This window comes from Cyanistes caeruleus, chromosome 7, assembly GCF_971803275.1.
Source record: "Cyanistes caeruleus chromosome 7, bCyaCae1.hap1.1, whole genome shotgun sequence".
Lineage (NCBI taxonomy): Eukaryota > Metazoa > Chordata > Aves > Passeriformes > Paridae > Cyanistes > Cyanistes caeruleus.
The window spans coordinates 20,585,857-20,608,429 of record NC_141707.1 but is presented as its reverse complement, the minus strand read 5'-3'; the positions used below and the strand labels follow the sequence as shown (position 1 = coordinate 20,608,429).

Here is a 22,573-nt window from a genome sequence, read left to right as displayed (position 1 = left end):
AGAAATTAATTTTGCATGAATATGACAGGCTCTCAGCTGTGGGAATCCAGAAGCAAGCATACTCACATCTGCTGATTTTTTACACACATGGTACTACCGTGATAAGCTTGCCCAAAGTCACCTGCACACTGAGCTTCACTGTTACTATCACAAGTTCACAATTTCAGACAGCACCATAATAAATATCTTTCATGTAAAGACATAGAAAACCTCTGACGTCTTTGGGTCTTCTGCATGAGCCACCAAACTACCTTTCCTAACAAATTAAGCTATTTTCTGAGACTCAGCTAAAAAATAACTTCATTATCTGTATGCCATACATAAAATTAATTTTATATAAGCAAACATTAAACCACTATTTATAGAATTACCTTTCAAATAACTACTAAGTATACTAATACATTCACTTAGGGAAACTCTAGAAAAAAGCAAAATCCTGATTCATCTTGCACAAAAGGGCACATGATAGGAATTTAAATACAGCAAGGCAGCAAGGCTGCCAGCACAGGCCAATCCAAGTCTCCAACCAGTTTTTTAGGACTGCATGTTACACACTATACTCAAAATTCTTTTACCAATCAAATGTAGCACAAAATGTACACTGTATAAATTCTGGTTGTATTTAAAATAAGAATTAAAGTACTGTATAAAATAAAATAACACACTTTTAAGAAGGTAATTTCAGTATGATCTCACTAACATTAGACAGTGGCATACAGTGTGCCTGCAAAGTCAGTAGCTGAATCCAGTTAAGACTGCATACACAGATTTCGAAAGAGACATGCAAAGATGAATGGAACAAATAAGGGTATGGATCTGTGCTCCCAAGATCCAACTCCACTACTGAGGTCAAACATTCCATATGATTTCTCCTATTAAACTGACCTCCTGAAGTCACACTCCAATAACAGAGATACACCTAAAGAGTAGAAGCATGTCCAAAAAGTCCATTACTGCATGTCAGTATCCATGACATTCTATGCAATGTCTGTTCCACTTCACAAACTTCCGTCATGAGTTCCTTCCATTTTTTCATTAGTATCTCTCTATTTCCAGTTTCTTCCAATCACCACCATTACCCATTGCTGCAGCAGCACAGAGACTTAGAATAGTTTTATAATGATAGATACATAATTGGGAAATTTATTTGGACAAAAAAAAAAAAAAAAGAAAAGAATAAAAAAGCAGGACACACAAAACATTCCTCACAGTTGAGGAGACTGGAGAAGACAACAATTTGCATAGATATACAATAGCTTATAGCATTATTCTAATAAATGCAAAAGTGAAATAAAGATTAAGTAGTACTATATTTTTAATTTTGTGCTGTGCTTTCTGGTTATCTTGGTAAGGCAGAAAGTGTAGCTATTGCTTGAGTTATTAATCAGAAGGGTTATCTTCTACTCCTGGCACACAGAAAAGTACAACAGAAACTGGCAATTTACAGACTGGACTTTTTAATAATTATCTATGTAAATTATACTTTAAACAAAACACAATTAAAAGAAGTATCAATAGATAAAGTGTTTATACAGCTTCTCCAGGATGTAGTATAGCAGAGAGTAGACTGCATCAAAACCCACAGTGAATGTGATTGCCTTAAATGAGGTCCTCAGAACCAATGAGTCTGTTGCTCTCCAGGTAGGTTTTACATTATTGCAAGAGATAAGGTTAAAATTCCACCACTACTCTTTGAAGGAGGAGGAGTGCCACCCATGAAGATGCTGAAAGGGCAAACCATGGAGACAGCCTCAGATGAGAGAATTGATATCAACTCTGCAAAAAAATAGGCCTAAAATAATTTATATAACCCCTAAAGTCATGACAAGCTGATGCAAACACTAGCAAACTTAAGGCAACTTCTGTGTTCTACCAATGGCAACTTCTCTGTTCTGTCACGGGCTAAATAAAGGTTACACTTTCTTCACTACTCTTTTATTTCCATGCTTTCAAATTTCTATATGCCCTTACTTTTAAAGTTTAAGACTTAGTTCTAGGTAAGCATGAAGGGGAACTTTTGACAAAGATATTGTTTCAAACTGCCAACAGATTCTGAAAAAACATATATTGTGTTCAAGTTCTGCTTCCTCTCTGGTGTGCTAGATTTGGTTTAGGTTTGGCTATTCCAAGGTGGAAATTGGGATCTTGGTGAACACTTTTGTTCCAAAGGTAGTACTTCATAGTCAGAAAGCCCAGAGCTGGCTACAATATGGAACAAAATTGAGAACATTTGGCAAATAAAAACAGTAAGTGATTTGTTTAAAGTGTTTCAGAGAAAAATAATTAAATTGACAGGATGAAACAATGCAGATGGAAATACAGTTTATTCTTGAGTACATGTGAACTATAATAATATAATCTAGTGTGGAAACACTGTTGCCTACTGATATACCCAGGTCATTTACCTACTTCTCCAGGTATCGGATGAATGCATCAATTAAGTTTCATTTAATGTCTTGGTGTGTTTCAACCAGGACTTAGGAATATGTTATTTTTCTTGATCTATGGAAAAAAATGTTAGTTTGCCCAAGAGCCACAGAAACAGGAGTAGACTGAGAAGGGAAGAGGATGCAGATTTTTTTAATGTATCTGTCTTTGCAGAATGTCACAAAGGCATACTAGTACAGTTTTACATTATAACCGTCTGCAAACTGCAAGCTTCTAGTTCTTAGTTTTCCTAGATGCTGAAAGCCACCCTGCCCTTTTACTCAGCCAAGCTTTACAATGTCTTGAACTGAGAAGCAGAAATATGGTCTTTGAACTGAAAACAGACTTGCACCAGCATTGCACATACCTTCCCACCTATTTTCTCACAGAATCACAATTTGATTGCCATTTCAATTGTTTCTTATAGTTTATTTTTCCAAATAGAGGCTTCCCTCTCTACCTTTACCATGAAAAGAGATGATAATTTCCACTTCCTTTCCATCTTCTGTTGTTTTCTGTTTTCTCTACAGTTCAACCCACATTCCCTTGGAATCTTGACTCATCTTGCTTTAATCTCAAGATGAGAGGAAGCTTTTAATAAAGACATTTAAATTTCTTAAGGCACTGTTCTTGTTTATTCCCATCTAAACTGAACTATCTAATCTAAACTCCTTCTACTAGTTGACCAACTGTTCAAGCCTTTCAGACAGGAAACTCAACAGAATTAATGATTTGTACTCTGATTTGCCCCCCAAGTCTTAAGTGTGAATTTAGACATTTTTATTACACAATAAATTACAAGGCAACGTAAGGCACACCACAAAGCGTCATCTTGAAATACCAGTGAACCTCAACTCAGAAGAAAGACTGTCATCTAGATTCAATAGCTCTAAATCAGATTTTAAGTTTCTGAGGAAAATGCAGTATTCAAGCAGTACCAGCAAAATGATTAAAAATACAGCAACAGATTTATTTCCTTGCAAGAAATGCAACATAGTGTATCTCCAAGTGATCCTATAATTATTCTAAAGCAAACATAGAACTATTTAAATCATGTAAGTACTTTAGCCAGTGCTACCACAAAGAACACACTATGCATTCAAGGAACAGTCACTTGCCCTACAGTAACTGAATTCCCTTGAGATGTGCTGTCTACAGATTCAACATTCTGGATTTTTATAGACAGTAATGCCTGCTGTAGCATACGCTTACTTTTTCTGTTCTCACAGTTGAGAATCTAAGAGGGTCTAACTAAATAAGGGGAAGAAGAGTCAATCATGCTAAACAAGGAAGAAGCCACAAACTCCAGAAATATGTAAGGAAAGCAAGAGGACACAGAGAATTCTCTTACCAGCAGGGCTAAGTATTTCTACATAGAAAAATATCAGACTGCTGCTAGGGTCAGACAACAGAATTGTCAGCAGTAATTCAGAAGACAGAACTGTTAAGTAAGTGTTTCTATCCTGTATTTAGGTAAAAGCCAAATAATTGTCCCTACTACTAGACGACAATGAAAAGCTTCCCCCTGACAGTAAGTCAGGAAGATGTAAAAACAACTACCAAAGCAAACACTTAATAAATCAACAGATTAGAATAATTTTAAATGTTTAAGAGAAGGCTGAAGATCTCTCTGCAGTTTTAATGCTGCAAGCCTTCGGCCATGTGAATGCTCCAGTGGGTTATAAAATAGCTAATACTGTGATAATACTGAAAAAGAGTAAACAAAGACTCAAAGAAGTAGGGACAGAATTAGTGCACTCAAAATGCGATTATGTGAACAATTAGATTAAAAACTACTTTTTTAATTTAAATCAATGATGACACTGTTGTTGATATAATATACTTGAGAGTTCTGCACAGCAAGTGTCTTACTAGGATACAGGAAAACACTTTGATTAAATGAAGTACAAAACATACTTGGAAAATATGAATTAAATACTGGCACGAATTTTAGATGCAGGCTGAGAATTATCATTTCTCTGTGATAAATTATGATGATGTCCTTGACAATGTGTATTTTTATCTCCTTTATCTCTTGAAATTACTGCCTTTTGAAAAAATATGAGTCTTCTACAAGCAGTAAAAGACAACCCACCTACAACCCAGCCTGATCTTCAAGAAGGCAATCACAACTAGTGTCCTGGTGAGTGCTCCTGGCATTATAAAAAGACTGCCATTGCCCTTGGTAGAAACTTCAGATACTTTCTATGACCCAGATGCACTGACAAGTTTGGTTCTAATCTCTGAGACCTCCTGCCAGGAGGTCCAAAAGGCGCAAGAAAACTGAACAGAACCTGAAACAATGGCCCTAATATGCTAAGACTGCAAAGACAGAAGACAAGTTTCCAGCCTTCTCCTTAAGTTGTAGCAGTACTGGACATAAAATCCCTTCCCTCTTTCACTCCATAGACCCTTGCCATACATCCCTACAGGTGTATGAGAGTTTTCATTTTGTCTCAGGAATATCTTATAAAAAGGGTATTTGAAAAATGCAAAAGGAATGTGTACCTGAAACTGGGCAATATATACTTTTGTGATCATCCTGAGGATACCTGAGACTAAGGTAACTCAAGCTAACTTCCTTAACTCTGAGAATCTATATTGCATCCACAGACACCCAGCATACACAACATGTATTTACTTAGGAGTAACATGGAGGCAACAAACTTTCACCTCACCACCACCAGCTGTAAGAAAATTCACTAATAAGCTCTTGTGGAACAAAGAGCAGAAACGCCCAGAAAGTACTAATGCAGAGCAAGGATGCAACAATTCAGTATTTTTAAGAATGTGAAGAAAAAAATGTTAATCTATTCCACAACAATAGATACCGCACTAAAATTTAACCAGACTAACTGAAGTTCCGCAAACTTTAAGTGAGATAATTTACTATGTGCTGTTATAAGCATGACTGTGAAACACATATGAGCATGATCATCTAATTCGTCCTCAATTTATTAATTTCCTTTGAAAATGATGCTAAAATAAGGAATGTAATTTAAGCATGCTGACAGCAAACTATTTACACAAGATTGGTACATAAATAGCTCTAATTCCTGCACTAACTTATATTCATCAGTTTCCAATTTAATTTTCATATTAAAAAATCAGTGGGAAGAATTGTTTTTAACTGTTTTGATTTTATAACATGCAAACTAAATGCCTCAAATGAAAACTGGATAGCCGTAGACAGATGTTGTCAGATGAAAATATTTACTTAGCATCTTAGCATTTACTTTATGCATAAGGCTTTTTTATTTTTTAAATCAGATTCTGTTTCATAATGATACCACGGCCTTGTCTCAAAGTAGTTATAAAGAATGCCTTTAAAGGAAAAACTGCATAATTAAAATTAATAAGGTTAAAAACTGAAACTTGAAGAGAAACAATTAAGTTGTGCAACACTGGAAACCAGCCAAAACTTTTTAAAAAGTTCTAGATGCCAGAAGACAGCTATGCTTTAAGTAGAATTCTGCACTACCTCATCAGAAGCACTAAAACATTGAAACAACCATCCCAACAAGTAAAACTATGAATACTTAATTTTAAATTTTCCTTTGTTTCAGCATTTAGACTGTTTTAGCAAACATATTAGACCAAAGCCCCACAAGATACCAGCAGATGAAAGAGAAATTGTCACTTTGGCAACTATTTACCTTGAAAATTGTCAGCCAATGTTTTGGTCAAATTTAGAGTAGCTACATTACTCCGGCATGACACAGACGTCAGATTCTGGCAGGATTGGAATGAAGTTGCCACCAGACAGCCAACCACTCCCACTCACTATCAACTGGTTATAAGTTAGCAACAGGCCTGCCTCTAAGGTCAATGGCAGCAGGCAGATGAGTCCTTAAGTAGCTGTGTACACTCCTGCAGAAGAGGAGCTGGGAAGAAAGATGTAGAAATGAAGACCTCAGTTTTGGAGTGACACTTCCGTCAACTCTTGAAAGGATTCCCTTTGACTGGATTCCAGCTGTAGACCAACCTGGAAAACTGTTTTTTGGGTAGGATTTTTTTTCCTATTTAAATAAATGAATATTCCAGCTGAGTGTGTTTGAGTTGATAAGCAGCAAAATCCATTCTCGAGCCAATGCTACTTTCTTTCTGGTCATTTGCTAGTGTCTTCAGGTGCTACTGCAATGGTCAAAAGAAGTATATAAAAAAATAGTATCCACCATCCTATAACAAGTTGTGCAACCTGGTAAAATTGCCATTTTTTTCCAGAAAATAACCAATCCCAAACTGATTCAGCACATTAATAAATTACCTGAGACACTATTACAATTAGAATTTTATTACCTTCATTAAGTTTCCTTCAGCTGGACAATGGCTTGGGGGCAGGAGGAAAATCCAGTAACTTAAAAAATTCTTCCAAGCTGACAAAACTTACAGGATCAGAAACATGAAGGCCAAGTTCATACATTTCCGTTCCTGACAGTTTTCCAAAATAAACACTACATTGAAGAAGAAATCTATATAAACAGCTAATAAAAAACTCCACCTTTCTTGACCAGGCAAGACACTAAAGAGTAATGTGAACTGTGCATGTAATGGCTCTTTTTGTTATGCACAATGCAGTATTTTATTACAAACTGCCAACAAAAGAAGTAGACTACTAGAGAGCCTTCTCAGGTTTAATTTCCTTTCAAGACCAGAAGACTGAAGCCAAAACACAGGTGAGAAAGGTATCTCTCTGCCAGTACTTAATATATAGATAACTATTTGATACAGCTTTTTGCTAGAAAAGCAATGTTGAGGAGTTTCAGCTGTGACAAACCAGTACCCTTCCCTTGGTCACCACAACACTAAGCACAATGAGAAATATGAGCTCTAATAAACATCCTAAGACAAAACAAGCTTGGCCAAGACTTTTCAGAACAAATTCACTGCAATGTAGGTCTATGCACATGTATGCCTGGTAGAATGGACATTTTGGCAGAAGCGTAATTACTGGACATCTTTCAAAGAAAACTGTATATTTACTGGACAAAGCAATTAGTTTTGTATTAGGGTTTCAATGGCTTTCCATTATGAAAACAAAACGTAGGGCCTAAGTAAATACATTTTTTCCTCACACACACTCAACAAGCACAGTAAAGATGTCCTCTGCTGCCTACCTGGGGAATGAGCCTTGGAAGAACATCTCTCATACAATGGGCTGTAACAATGAAAATCCAAAACATAACTGTTTTCGCAGCTACACTGCTAACAGAACAAAGTACACTATTTGAACTTCAGATAATTATCAGCCATCTCTGACAAAAAACTAGGAATATATTCTTTCTATTTTTGCCTCAGGTAGACAGATTTTCTTAAATGAAAACAGAAAATACAGCCTGATTCAGTGTGAAAGGAGTGCATTATTCAGCTTGGGGGAGAAAATACAGGGAAACCCTTCTTATATCTTGCTTCAAAGTTTGTTGGTAGATGGCAAAAAAAGGAATCAAGTGGCTTCACACCATTTAACTTCCCTCATTCTTCTGCCACTTCCACTTACCTTCTTTCAGTTTAAAATTAAACTGTTTTTCCTTATTTGCAAAATGACAATATGCTTTTGACTGAAAAAAAAACCCCCTATGATTTCATAATCTTCTTTTAATTGCGTATTTATTCTCTAACCTGAAGAAAGGTTGTGAGGGGTTATAAATAAGGAGGGGAGAAACACCTCTGAAAAAGCTTCTCTCAGACAAAATAACAGATGCATATGGAAAAGACACTGGAAGTCAATCAAAATAATTCAGTCTGATTCTGTCAGAAGTAGTGTCACACTAATCATTACTGTGGAAAAGTGAGTTTCTCCTAACATAAAGGAAGGACCAATTACATTCTCCCCAAATTTAGGGAACGGCAGCTTTAATACCTTCCAATCCATTTATTATTCCTAGACAAGTAGGAAAAATGTCACTATAAATCTCCATCTTATCTTTAATATAGCCAGGTGTTTATAGCAGTGCACTTCAGGCAATAGTTTCTACTATTCATCTAGTACTTCTGCCTACTAAATCACATTTCATATATCCCATTTAGTGTCTTGCCTTCGCATGTGAAATTCCTTATAGGAGAATGCAGTTAAAGAATTCTTGATGGAACTCCCTTGCATTTTATTATAAACCACCACTGAAACATTCTTGAGAACAATCAATAGGCAAAATGATACATAGCACAGATCGGACTCAACTTCTTATGTGCCTAGCTTGTTTGGGTTTTTTTTGTTTTCTTTCTCCTTTTTCCTTTTTATCCTTCTCCTCAAGTTTCTGCTACATTACTCCACAAGCAATACCATTAGCTACAACATCCTATACCAAATATAAATCCCAGAAATAATCCTCCTTTTATTAGCCAGAGAGCTAATAATAATAATTAGTAAAGGGCTCTTTAGATTCTGACATTTGAGTTGAGCTATATTAACATGCAGAATATGCTTTTTGTTACTGATGTCTATACTTTCATAGGTAACAATATGTCATGGAGACAAACTAAGACTTCCAGTTGTCACTGTAAACAGAAAATTCAAGAATCAAGATCAGACAGAGGAGCAAATACTGTGAGCAGAGCACATTCCTTTGGTGCTGTTGCCTACTAGCCAAGAGTAGGCTTATCTAGGTCTGAATAACATTACTTGATGGTAAATTCATAATACCAGTTCCAAAACAAAATGAACAAAAAAACATCCCAGCATATTATTTTCAATTCAAATTTTAGATTTCAAATGGGAAAGCAAGCTTCTTGACATAGAATACAGCAGTATCAGTAACCATATACGTATTATAATCAGTAGCCTTTTGAAACAAAATTCAGCAGGTCTTCTAGGCATGTTTCACTTAACATTGCATTCTTCTCACAATCTTAAATAGACCTACAATAAAATCCATGCATGTTTTGTTTAAATATTTATTATTCAGTATCTTGATGAACCAGAGGGCTGGATCACATGGAGATAGTAAAACAGTGATTCCCAAGCTATTCTGTGTAAGAATTCCCTCACAAATGATCTCTACTGCTCATTCTGCCCCTCATAACTAGCCTGGGCACAACCCAATAATGTGTTTAAATGGCTTCTGGTACAGCAAAATCTCCTAAACCACAATAATCTCTTAATCTTTTTGTTTAGGTAGTTATGCCCTGAAATTTGGAATGTACTATACCAAATTTAACCAAAAAAACCAGGCATGTTTATTTTTTCTCACATTAAGAAACACCTGTTTTAGGAGAATATTTCTTCTCCACTGAAATAAAACTGTGATATTTATAACTAATGATTGTACTTTAATACATAATGCAAGTAAGCAGTACTGAAAATTCACACATATTCTTAGCACATACTCCATTTTGATATTTGCATGCTTGTTTCACTGCTATTTACACGAGTTTCCTACATCATAGTAATACTGATAGTAAATCAGTAGGAAATTAATTTAACAAAAGAGCAGATGAATAACAGCACCTCAGGGGGTCTGAAAATTTGAAGGGGAAAAAAGTTGTATAAACAGAAATATTGGGATTTTCCATAGAAACTTCATCTATTCAGGACTAGGAAGAATGGGTATGTCAATGATACTGATGCCTTAGAAGAGTGGCAGCTGATTTCCCCCTTTTCAATTCAGTATACAGATCTTCTCCAGGTTAAGACCTTTAAGCACAAACACTGAAGTGCTGTTAACTAATATGACTACTTGGGAGTTACATGAGCTCATACTAAAAAGAGTGAGGTAGGACTACGTTCTACAATTACAGTTTCTAATGGAACAGCAGGTTGAAATAAAATCTATCATCACCATATTTAACCCACTGTGTTTTGTAGGCTTCTATAGCAAGACAATAATGTTCTGATTATCACCATTTAAACCTACAACATGCAGTAATAAAAAAAAAATCTTTTGCAAAAAGAGTAAAATAAATACCTGCAGGACTGCCAGCATTTTCTCCTTGATGCAGCTGAATACCAGCAGAATCTATGGAGTTTACTGTTACTGTCTGTAGATTTGGCAATTGAGCAGTGCTTAGACTAACTGGAGTTGATGTCAACGCACCACCTGCTGCAACTTGACCGAGAGTGAGAGTCTGCACAGGGGTCAGAGTTATTTGTTGACCAGGTGCATTCTGAATTTGCAAGTTCTGCAAGTTCTGAACTCCTTGCACTTGAAATGTCTGCCAGGTTATCTGCCCAGAAGGGGTCACTGTTTGTGCCTGAATTAAGAAAGTTCCAGGATTCAGCTGCAGTTGAAGATTTTGAAGAGCCTGTTGAGATATACTTTGACTTGCTTGAACACCATGGATTGTCTGTTGCGCAATACCTTGTACAATCTGGGCTTGACTGGTTGGCTGCTGCGACTCTTGTAGCTGTATGTGTTGTACAATTGGCTGTGCTGTGGAGACCTGAATATTCTGAGCCTGTGTGTCATCAGAGACTGACGTCTGGATGTAATTTCCCTGAAGATCAGAACCATGAACTTGACCGCTAGTTGTGGTCAAGTCATTTGCATTTTGTTCCAATATACTTGAACTGTCTATGGTAACGGGCAATTGTGATGAAGATGACGTTGGCACAAATAAGTCATTATCAGTGGCAGTTTCTGTAATTTCAGGAGAAACTTGCTCACCAGTCCTTTCAGAAGTATCTGAACTATCCATGGCCTGTCCGGTATTTATCAAGTGCCCATCTGCATTAATGCCTGCTGTCATGGTTTGAGAACCACTGCCAAGTCCCAGAGAATCTAGATCAACACTATTAATGGGTACAAAAGTAATATTTCCTGGCAGTCCAAGAGGGACGTTAGCAACCACTTGTGCTTGGCCAGGGTAAGATGAACCACCAATTGCAACTCCCTGAACCTGGACTTGACCAGACTGACCAGATAAGATATTCTGAATATTAGCTGAAGATGTTCCAGAGGCAATGATGGTTTGATTCGAGCCAGGAATGATCTGAATTTGACCGGTTTCTTGATTTATACTGCTATTATCAGAAGAGGCTGCAAAGCCAAGTTGAACCTGCTGACCATCCGCTGTCTGGATCTGGGGTATTACTTGGTATTGTACGTTAGACACTGTACCATTCGACGAATCTGATCCTGGTGCAACAGAAAAGATTTGTTGATTTTGCAAACTCTGAATAGGAAGGACATACTGCCCACTTGAAGTTACTGTGGCAGCACCTGGAATCTGTACTATATTACCAGCTTCATCCTTTATAGTGGTAGGAGCTGCAGACAAGACCTCCCATCTGTTTGGAGCTCCAGCTAATTGCACAGAAGCCAAATCCCCTGTCTGAATAAAAAGAAAAAAGAAAACAAATAATTAAAACAAATGTCGTACAGATTATGTGCTAGACCAGTCATGCAATTCAACACTAGATATTGATACACTACTGGAAAACATGCAGTATAGCTCATACAACCATCAGCAATTGGATCAAAACTATGAAATACAGACTTTAGAAGCGATCTAGTGCGTAAGTCAGGGTAGCCAGCCTGTGGGTCATGAGCTGCACGCTGTTCGCGAACATGTCAAATGCAGCTCCTATGTCATGGCTATGTCAGGTGACCAGCAGCAGGGTTATTCTGGTGGCAGGGCTGTTGGGTAATCCAAACCCCTGGCTGTGGGAAGGAGGGAGCTGGCAGGGGCTGCTGGAGTTCTCATCACCAACTTACCCTGGGACTCAGAAACACTCTTTGCCCAGCTAGGCACCTACTGCAGAGAAGTGGAGCAATCGCCGTGAAGCCAGTGTTGCCTATATCTCCTGGAGCTCCACTGACTTTCAACTCTGTTTTATATTTGTGCATGCTGTGACTCCCAGCAGTACAGAGAATATTAAGAAGTGATGTAGTCACACAGTTAGAAGATAGGACAACCTCAGTTTGTTACACGTAACACAAAGCTCTAGTATTTATAAGCTTGTAGGAGTTAGTTTCACTAAGGAAGACTTCTAGACTAAGAACTTTAACACTGAAAAAATGTTTGTATTAGTCATATGCATCAGTTAGGAGGGGGAAAAAAATTATCTTCATTAAGTTGATACAACAGAAAAGGCCAATGTTTCAGAGCAGACCCCAGATGCTTAAAGAATCTATTATGTATTTGGTTTTAATTCAGTAAAGAAAAGGTAAATTGCACTTACCTTTCTTTACCAAAGCAAGCTTTTTCAGAATAGAGTATTAAGAATTAGATTTAACATCTTGCAATGCTTAGCACAGATTTGTATAGTAAACCAGCTTGGTATTGTAAATAACTGTTAATCTAAAAAATATGAAGTAAAGTTTCTCCTTACCTGTTCTATCATACTACAGTAAACCAGTGGAATAAGTTAGTATTAGCAACATGTAACTCACTTGTCTTACAACCAATTCAGCCCCATGAAACAAAACTGTCTCTCTGGCAGAGTCCAGAGGACATAGGAAGAAAAGCCCTGGTTTGTCCTGCACTCATCTTGTGATCATTCCTAGGAGGGAAGTTACCAGAACATATTGCAACTTTTTTTTGTTGCTGCATTCTGACTCCCTTTAGAACAAAACCAGGACATGCAAAATACAGCACACATCTAATTCTTTCCTAACATAGCACTGAGACCTAGCAGTCTGAAAGAATCCTGCAGTATGCACCTGAGTGAATTTAGTCCACAGCGTTAGATGGGACTTTGCTAGCCTCACATTCTTATCTTATTCCAGCCCATAACACTACAATGTTTCCATGTTAAGGAAAAATAACATATTTGAGTCTGAGTACTTATTAAAAGACGTTTTACTGTGCAAACCAAGCTTCATTTTCAATAAGGAATCACATATCATGGTTTTAAATTCTTCTCAATAACTGTAAAAATTGTTGTGCAAAAAACCCAAAAAAATGCTAGATTCCTTCAGCTCTCAAAGACACAGACCACTGACTCTTATTAAAAGTTGGACTCAGTGATCCCTGGGGATCCTTTCCAGCTCAAAATAATGTGTTTCATAAGTGATACATAATTTTTCAGGTAGTATATTAGTAAATAGATTCAGCATCACCAGAACAAAACTAATTTCATGGCCTTCAAAGGAAATTTCAATGCTTCAAAGGAAAAGAAACAGAAAAAGGAGAATAATAATTGTCTTTTATTATTTTCTTTTCCTCTTATACTGATCAATTTTTCATTTAAAAAACATATTTAAAATTTTTAGTCTTTCAAATTCATAACTTATGATACTAGAATAAAAAACATGTAATATTCCATATCATATCTTACTTAGAAGAAGGGAAGTTCTATTTTCTTCTGCTACCACATTAGCTTTATACACTTGTGTTTAATATTGGATACACATAGATACCAGTTGCTGAAATGCTGCTAAGAAAATTCATAACTACTCAATTCACAAGCATATAAATACCTATTAACTGAAGGCTTCATAATATATCAAAAGACCTATAGAAGTCATGGGTAAACATCAATCAGAAAATACCAAAAGCAAAAATATTATTGTTATGTTTAAAGTGTGTCATTATAAAATAAATGGAAATATAATGAGCTGATAGCTGTTAGAACAAAAGAGAAAGGAAAAGTAAACCATTGCAAGTCTGATATAATTTCTCACTGATTGAAAACTATGTACAAACAAATGTTGAAAGCTTCGGTTAAACTGGACTGATCTAATATGCAGCAACATGTCTACTCATATGCAATATTCTCCACAGAAATACTTCAAAGGGAACCTGTCTCCTTTGTGCTCCTTCATGATATGGAAATGACCTACTTTATTCTTCTTCCAAAACATATGTTGATTTCCATATAGGCATTTTCATGTTGGGCACACATCTCACGTTTTCATGATCTAGTGAAATCATCCTTCAAATCCTGCTCTGTAATGATTTTAGCACAATAGAGCCACTCTTTTAGTGGATGCACTTGTCAGTCCATGGAGAAGTTCAGGGCAGCCATGCATGAGGATTTGAAGCTATGCTACACATACAACATAAAATGCCTGTTATTCATATTACTCTTCCAGCTGGCTATATCAGACACCACCAGCTGAATCATGTGGAGGGAGGAGCAAAAAGAGGATGAGGCTTTCAAGAAGCTCTCTGGCAGCCATCAAAATTACTAGCATTGAAGCATAAAAAAAAACAACGTATGGTAAAGAGTATTTGAGGATGATCTCTAATCTCAAATGGTCATCATCAGCCTGTCATAACAAGATTGACTGTTATGCTATTTCACAAAGTCTGTTGAGACAAGATATTTCCTGGACTTCTTTTCCTACTAACTAAAGAGTAATAAACTTTCTTTACGTCCTTAGGCAATTAAGCACTTTTGTAGTAACTCAAAAGTTCTGCCACTGATACATGAGCAGCAACATCTGCAGCCCAATAGCTTACTGAGCTTTATATTCAAAATACACTGGTTTGTTTGCTGTCTCAGCCATCCATGGAAATTATTTAGAGGGTAGAGACAAAGCAACAGTTTCCTTATCAACTGATACTCAGGCAGCAGTTATTTGGCAGCTGTTCCTTTAAAAGAAGGCTGGACTCTTTCAATCCAAAGACTCTGTTTCAAGAGGAAGGGACAAAGATCTGACGGAAGTTCAGCACTACTAAGCCAAGAAGGAGAGAAGAGGAAGCAACAGGGAATTCACTGGAAGCAGCATCAGGAAACAAGAAAAAGAGACAGGAACAGAGCAAAGAGAGTAGCTGACACAAGGCATAGGATGAATTAAAATCAAATGATATGTACACCTGAAGAAAGGTCAAGTACCAACAAAGAGTGAAAGCAACAACCACTGTTCAGCCTGTCTTTTGATTCTTTAACAGGCCTTGTATAATTTCCAGTAGGTAAAATAAAGATATGTCTCTGAGAGAAGTCTCATCACTGAAGAATCATGAGCCATGATAAATAAAAATCTAGTAATTGTCTTGTTCAATATATTTAGATAAAATTACAGCAACGTTAAGTCAAATGTGGAAGGAGATAAGAGAAAGAAGATAAAATACCTTTCAGAAGTGATCTAAACCATACTGAATGATAGGACTTTAAAAAAAAATAAAATATGCTTCACCAAAGTAAAATGGAGAGGAGGAAAGAGGAGAAACACCCCTGTAAAAACTGGTATCTCTTGTAGACACCTGGATCTCAAAATGTCAAATGGGCACATGTCATTAGCCATCAGTATTTTATCACTAAAGTCTACCAAACATTTACCTGTGCTGGTGAACTGCTTTTTACTGCACTTTTCAAAAAGTCATTTTTGCACCATTTAGTCCTGGAACAAAAGCATCAGCCAAACAACCAGAGGTGGACAGATAATGAGTCATGAGCTCCTAAACATTTAAAAATCACACACCTAATGAAGAAGATTGGACAGTGCCTCATCCAAATTGTTGTTTTATGAAAGAGTTAGGGTTCAAATGCATGGATTTAATAATACCATGTGTTTACCCAGCTACAGTAAACTACATGTGCATTCTTAGGTCATTACAAATACAAGATAAAATGTACTTGCTTCAACTCTTTCATTAAAGTATGAGCTAATACGTTCTACCTGGTATTTGCCATAGGTTAAAAACGTGTTCAACATCAGTCACTGTTGTTCAGCTGACATAAAGCTGTTTGTTAAGGCAAATTAATTCTGTTGCATGTTTGAGCCAATGAAGCCACTCAATTTAAAGAAATACTTTTGCCCAAATGAAATGTTTGGAAAAACAAAGAGCACTTCAGGAAAAAAGAAGTATTCTGGGGCTGCTTAAAGTCCTATTTTAAAAGAAACTTCAATCTGGTGAAATAAATCTGTGTCTCAATTAAAGAATATCTACATCCTTATATCTGTGTCTCAATTAAAGAATATCTACATCCTTTTGCTTGAAATGGATAACTGGAGCCAAAACTTTGAACGGTTTGTTATCAATCAGCAGAAGTTCAGAACTTGTCTGAATTAAGCCAATACAATATCCCTGACCTTAGCAGAAACAAGGAAGCCGAAGTACTAAGAAACAATACATGGCAATACAAGGAGATATTTTTAACTAGATCACAGGTAACTTCTTTTGTTTATTAATTATTAAATCTATTATGTATATGAATCTCAATATAACTACATGCCCAACTACCATTCTGTGGAATGGTTTGTTTTTTTCCTGCTTTCCACTCAGGTGCTGAAGGGTCTGTCAAATTATGAAGAGAACAAGAAAGAGGACCTGAGAGCAGTCGGCCTCAACTTGATCTTTGGGAAGGCAATGGAGCAAATAACCTTGAAAATAACCTTGAAAAAATTAACCTTCAAATAACCTTGAGGGAAGAAAGGAGTACTGTTCAGCAGTAACCAGCTGAAGGGGAAGGAAGGGGAAATAATGCTGAAATCACTAACTTCACAATGCCCTATGATGAAAAAACTAGCTTGGTAGATAGGGTTAGCCAAGGCATACTATTTATCACTACATCAGTCAGGTTTTTGACACCATTCTCCATAATATAAGAAAAAGCCTCTTTTTTTTGTATCATATGGGTTATCAAACACTGGAACATGCTGCCCAGACAGTGAAGTCTCTATCCTTGGATGTGTTCAAAGCCACTGGACAGCACTGAACAACTTCCTCTCACTGATTCTACTCTGAGCAAGGAAGGGCAGACCAGACATTCTCCAGACATCCTTACCAGCCTCAGCTTTCTGTGAAATCTTAGACTTCTTACTAATGTTTAATATTAGAGAACTTTTTGTCTGTGCAGTTTTTAAATATGGAAATGTTTTAAACAATACATTCTCTTACTTTCTCCAAAACTACTAGGAGAAATAAAACAAAAATTTTTAAGGACATCCCTAAAGCACCTTCTTCTAAAAGAACTTCAAGACTTGGTTCTGATCCAGGATTAGAAAGACATAATTGGAATACAAACACCAAATAACATTTTAAAATGCGAGCTTCTGGACACCAGCAGGACAAACATAGTTAGCCATCACATTCTAGTGAAACTTCTTTGTTTTGCAAAAGTAGAGAACAGAGAGAAGCAAGACAGTTCCAAGGAGACTTTTCTATAGTGGCTGAGCATGTTCAAGTGCATCTGTTTGCATCCAGAAACCTAGCATCAGGAAGCTATCTTATCAAAAGCAAAAATGGATGTCAGAATAATTCTGAACTTCCTCAAAATGATCATATAGGCCAGAAAACCAAGTAGTATGGTTAACTCTGACACGTGGCATTCATGCATATTTTTACTTAGTGAAAAACATGAAATTTAAACTGCCTTCCTCTTTCTCCATCCTGTCAGCACTATTTCTATTTCCTCCTATAATGAGTTTAAACTAGGTGCATCTCAGATGGTTAATCTTCTGAGGCATAAACCAACTAGAATTCCAGACTTTCACTTAAAGTTCTGTTAACTCAATTCTAAAGCTCAAGATATGCCAAAGCAGTCTTAAAACACTCCAACCTTTATGTGCAAAAGATACACAGAAATGCTTTGCCTACAGCAGAGAAATAATACTCATCTTGCCCAGATATGCTACTTATTAATCTGTCCAAACGTTTTCCACATCTTCTTGGTAAGCAACAACACAAATAAATCATATAAACCATTCCTCCCAACCTTTTTGTTTAAGACTAGCAAATCAGTGCAGCCCATTTCACACAAGATGCAGCTACACACCTCAGATGGGGCAGTTGTCTCTGACAGCTCCCATTCCTTGGCAGCTGTCAGAGCCAAGTTTTCTCAGCCAGCTCACCACTCTTCCCAATTCACCTGCCTTCCAGACCTCCCACACAACCTCCCATCAGTCTTGCACCGCATCCTCACCTATCCAGTCCCACCCAGCACAACCATAAGAATGGCCCTTGGGAGCATGAGAGTTCCAAGACAGCCTTTAGCTTTGCATTACAATGAAGTAAAAGAACATAAACAACTGGTTATCATCTCAGCTTTCTAGCTTCTTAAACAATCATCTGATCATGCTACTGCTGTACAGCTGGTCATCAAGGCTCTATTTGACCTAAATCTGTCTTCTCTTTTGTTTCCTCCCTTATGCACAGCTTTACCATCTTCTGCTTTGCTTCACATTTTCATCTAATGCTAAAATCTTTGCTGATGTTTAAATTGGAATAAGAGTGCTTGCACTTAAATGAAAAAGAATCCTAATTGTGAGTTTGAAGTAGAATTATTAGTCAAAGATAGTGCAAAAGAAAGACCCAAACTAAAACCTCTCAGATTTTAAACTCCCAAGACAGAGAAAGACATCCTGAGAGGCTAAAACGTGAGCCGTCATTCAGCATCAGGCAGTAGCACCTACCATCCCAGCAAGGCTCTCACAAAGACCAGCAAGCAGCAATACTCAAGGCAAAGTTCCCATGGCAAGTGTTTGAAACAACCATGGATATACCAGTATGGCAACCAAGTAAAAGGTTCTCAGATAAGCAAGCCACAAACTCAGGGACATCTACATTAATATCAAACACCATCAGGCAACATACTGGTGTTGGTTGATCATTAGGCAGGGTAAATCACGGTGTCAAAGCTGAAAGATAGCGGTCTTCATCAATGTACAAAGATCAGATCAGCAGTAATGCCTGCTAGTGCCTCTCATCCAAAATGAAATACAGTTCCAACAAGAATCATCGGCCAAGCCAAAAACCTTGCTGTCTGAAGACAGCCTGTCAGGTCATTGACAGGATGGAAAGGAGAGGATTGAGTTTAGTTCTGTCCATTGGCTTCTTCATTTGCTTTTTATTACAAGCAGCTTCCATTTTCATTAGTCTTTTTACTTCCTCCCTAATCCTTTCAGTGGCGTAACAGCAATGCCCATTCAAACAGTATGCCTGGACTCCGATACTGATAGAGAACCATAGGATAATTTCAGCTGGAAAGGACTTCTGAAGGTCACCTGGTCCAACCCCTGGACTCAAAGCAGGGCCAACTAGATTATTACAAACACAATCACATGTGCTCCAGCTCTTCCCCAAATCCCAGACACGCAATATTCCCCGCACTCCTATGGGAGTTTTGCTGTTGCTTTTAAATCATACTGCTGGTCTCTTGGGGAGCAGCTGCAGCATACCATTTCAGCCAGGAAAGCAGTATGCTAGCCCAGCATGCTGGCTCCAGCCCTGCCAGTTTCTACCAAGCAAATGTCAGTAAAACAGTAACAAAATAACCCTGAAACAACAGCACCGCTACCCCTTTAAGTGCAGACTCTTCAAGGACTTCTAGGAGGAAATACCTGGTTTGACTTCTATTACCTATTTGTGTGGATTGAGAGTTCTACCAGATGATCAGCAGTCAGAACTGCAGTCCAGGTATAAATTTTAACAGGAAAGAGCTGTCCTCCCATTGCAACATTAGGCACCATCACCCATGCACAGGTCTCAAACTGACTGAGCTATACTCCTGGGAAAGGGATGAGCACCACAAACTGCAGGAAGACAATTATGCCTGTCTGTGCACATAGATTTCATTTCCCATATGACTTATGAGGTACCTACAATTTAAGCCTTTTTAACTTCTTCCTCCTTCTTCCACCCTCTAACACAATAAACACAAGGGTCGAGGAAAAAAAAAAAAGAATCTTTATCACACTAAATCTCTTTTGTTTTTCTGTTTTTCACAAGGAATGTATTTCAGGGCCTTTGGTCCCTCTCCTCTCTTTATTAAGGTCATCTTAATTAACTCCACTGTCTAGTTCAGCTACTGTTAGGTATCTCCTTCAATTTATATTTAGTTTCCACCCAAAATATTCTGAATCATTCAAGAGTTATGTTGTAGGAGTGTAAAAATTACCAGAATGCTATAACCTAACTCATGGAAGATATGTAGGAAGGGCCTATCTGCATGTATGGAAAGTAGTGAGTGAGCTTATGTTCACTTAGTTTTTAACTAACATTTTGGCTTCTCTTGAATTACATTTGCTTTCCCCTGAAAAACCTCTTATACATTAACACAACAACATATTAATTTAATAGGAGTAAAGAAGTACCACATCAAAACTGCTTTGCCCATTTTAAACTGCTGGGAACCATTTGTCCTGCACCAGCATTCCAGTATCCTGTCAGACCTACTGCTTATCCTAATCAATCAATCCATCCCCAAGATGCACAATTCCAGCTGTACAACAAGAACAACCTTAAAGGTGGATATAGGAAAGCAAGCAATCATTTAAACATCATTTATTTTTCAGTATGCTTACGTCCTTCAGCACTGTATGCATCCAGTATTACAAAACAAATCTTAAAGGTATCAAGCACTTTACATCTAGAAAGATTTTTTAAAGCACACTGCTAGAGCAAATAAATAGGTTTGGCAGAAAGGATGCTTGAAAGGGGTCGGAATCTTAATATATTTTCGAGCTCTGTCATTAGTCTACAACCTACTGTATGACCTCAGGTGGCTATTTTGCTTCAGCTTCCCTTTATGTAAAGTAAGCTGTAATCTACAGATGAAAAGTATTTTAAAGTTTAGCAAGTATTTAGAAACTTCTACCACTAATAGTTTGTCATTCCTTAAAAGCTTGCTAATGCCACTCCATCTAACAGTACAGTGCTTTTCAATTTTTCTCCTATTTGCAAAATTCTAACACTATACAAGGCTGTTATACAGCAAGTTTAAAAAACGAGACTGGTTTTTAAAGAATAAGATGAAAAAGACTTTTTTTTTTGCTAATTTTAAAGATGTTCTTGTAAAAAAAAAAATAATTAGAAGAATATGTGCAATTTTCCAAGGGCTAAGGCCAAAAAATTGCATCATGTCATTTTAGAAGATATTTTGGAACTCTGTTTTAATTCACCAATATTTTTAGGTATCAGGTATTTAGAAATGCATAATCTCTTTGAATTTTATGAGCATATGTCAACACGAGATTTAGCCAGACCAATTAAGGAACATGAGTTTTCATTAGGCTTTTGTTATGGGGATTGTTAAAACAGCTTCAGCAAGAATACGTTTCTAGTCTGCAAGATCCATCTCTACCACACCAGGTCCCGAGGTCATCAAGGCTCCCTTCGGAGGCGACGGCGCATGAGAGATAAGCACAGAAAAGGCTACGAGGAACCGCATGATAACTCTCCCTAGAAAAACAGCGCGATACAGGAAGCAGCACTCCACCACCGCGCTCGCTTCTAAACAGCCATTTTACTTCACTACATCCTTCCCTACAGCCAGCCTTCATTTTGTGTTCCTGCCTGGCTGCGCGGTTCCAGGCTGACAGCCTGGCGAGGATACCGGGGGCGCGCTCAGGTGGAGGTGAGATGCCTCCCAGCCTCTCCGGGTTCCGAGCGAGCCGTTCCGGTGCCAGGGTCGGGGGAGGGAGGCTTCCCGCCTCCCCCCGTTTTTGAAAGTAAATGAAGGCGCCGCTCCCAATGGCGGGGGAGGGGGGAGCTTGGCTCCCTCCTCCTCCCGGGAGCCCGGCTCCTCCTGGAGAGGCAGGGGAGCCCGGGGACCCCTCTCCTGGCAGGTCGGCCCTGCTATCGTCCCTCCCCCCGGGCGGGCAGTGCCGTGTGTCCCGTCCCTCCCCCCGGGCGGGCGGGCTGGCTGTGCTGTCTCTCCCCCCGGCAGGCCGTGCGAGAGCGGCGGGGCGGGCACTCACCGCTCCGGCAGAGTGAGAGGCAGCGGCGGCGGCGGCGGCCTCATCCTCCTCCGGCGACGGCGGGCCGATCTTGCTGCAGGTGGCCGCCAGCAGAGCGAGCGGTGACGGCTGCGCGTCCTACCCACAATGGGCGGGTTCAGGGAGAGAAGGGGGGTGGCGGTTAGTGCGGGACAGCGACCGGGCTCCTCGCAGACGCGCACACAGGAAGCGGCGGCGGCGGCACCGGCTCCGCACCCGCTCACAACGTGTCACCCGGGGGGGGGGGGGGGGGGAAGGGGCCCAGCCGGGCCTGCGCTCACCTGGGGGGCGGCCGCCCCGGCGGAGGCCGAGGCGGCGCCGTTGCCGTGCTGGAGATACTCGCTGTGGCTGCTGCTGTCCACGTCTAAGGCAGCCATTTCCTCTTGTTTCACGGGCTTCTCGGGAGCTGCGGGCACAGCGGGGAGGGGGAGGGGAGAGTCACTGACGGGAGCGATCACCCCCCTCCCTCTCCCTCCCTCCCTTCCTCCCTCCCTCTCCCCCCCCCTAACCCCAGCGCTCCCCCCGCCCTCCCGCACGGAGCCCTCCTCCTCCTCCTCCTCCTCCTCCCCGTGCTGCTGCCCCTGCCCCTCTTCTCCCTCCTCCCC

The 22,573-nt window shown here is 38.9% G+C and overlaps 1 protein-coding gene across 2 annotated transcripts in view; it reads right to left on the bottom strand.

The window, feature by feature from the left end:
- Positions 1 to 22,573, bottom strand: part of SP3 (Sp3 transcription factor) — a 33,645-nt gene that overhangs the window by 10,611 nt on the left and 461 nt on the right. The window contains exons 2-5 of one of the 2 annotated variants that reach the window (XM_086897826.1): positions 22,250 to 22,374; positions 21,951 to 22,067; positions 11,604 to 11,694; positions 10,329 to 11,498 (exon numbers count right to left, since the gene is read on the bottom strand). In XM_086897826.1, the coding sequence (XP_086753952.1) occupies positions 10,329 to 11,498; positions 11,604 to 11,694; positions 21,951 to 22,067; positions 22,250 to 22,374 (1,503 nt within the window). Of the gene's footprint in view, positions 1 to 10,328; positions 11,695 to 21,950; positions 22,068 to 22,249; positions 22,375 to 22,573 lie in introns of both variants that reach the window. The other variant, XM_086897825.1, reaches the window with a different exon arrangement.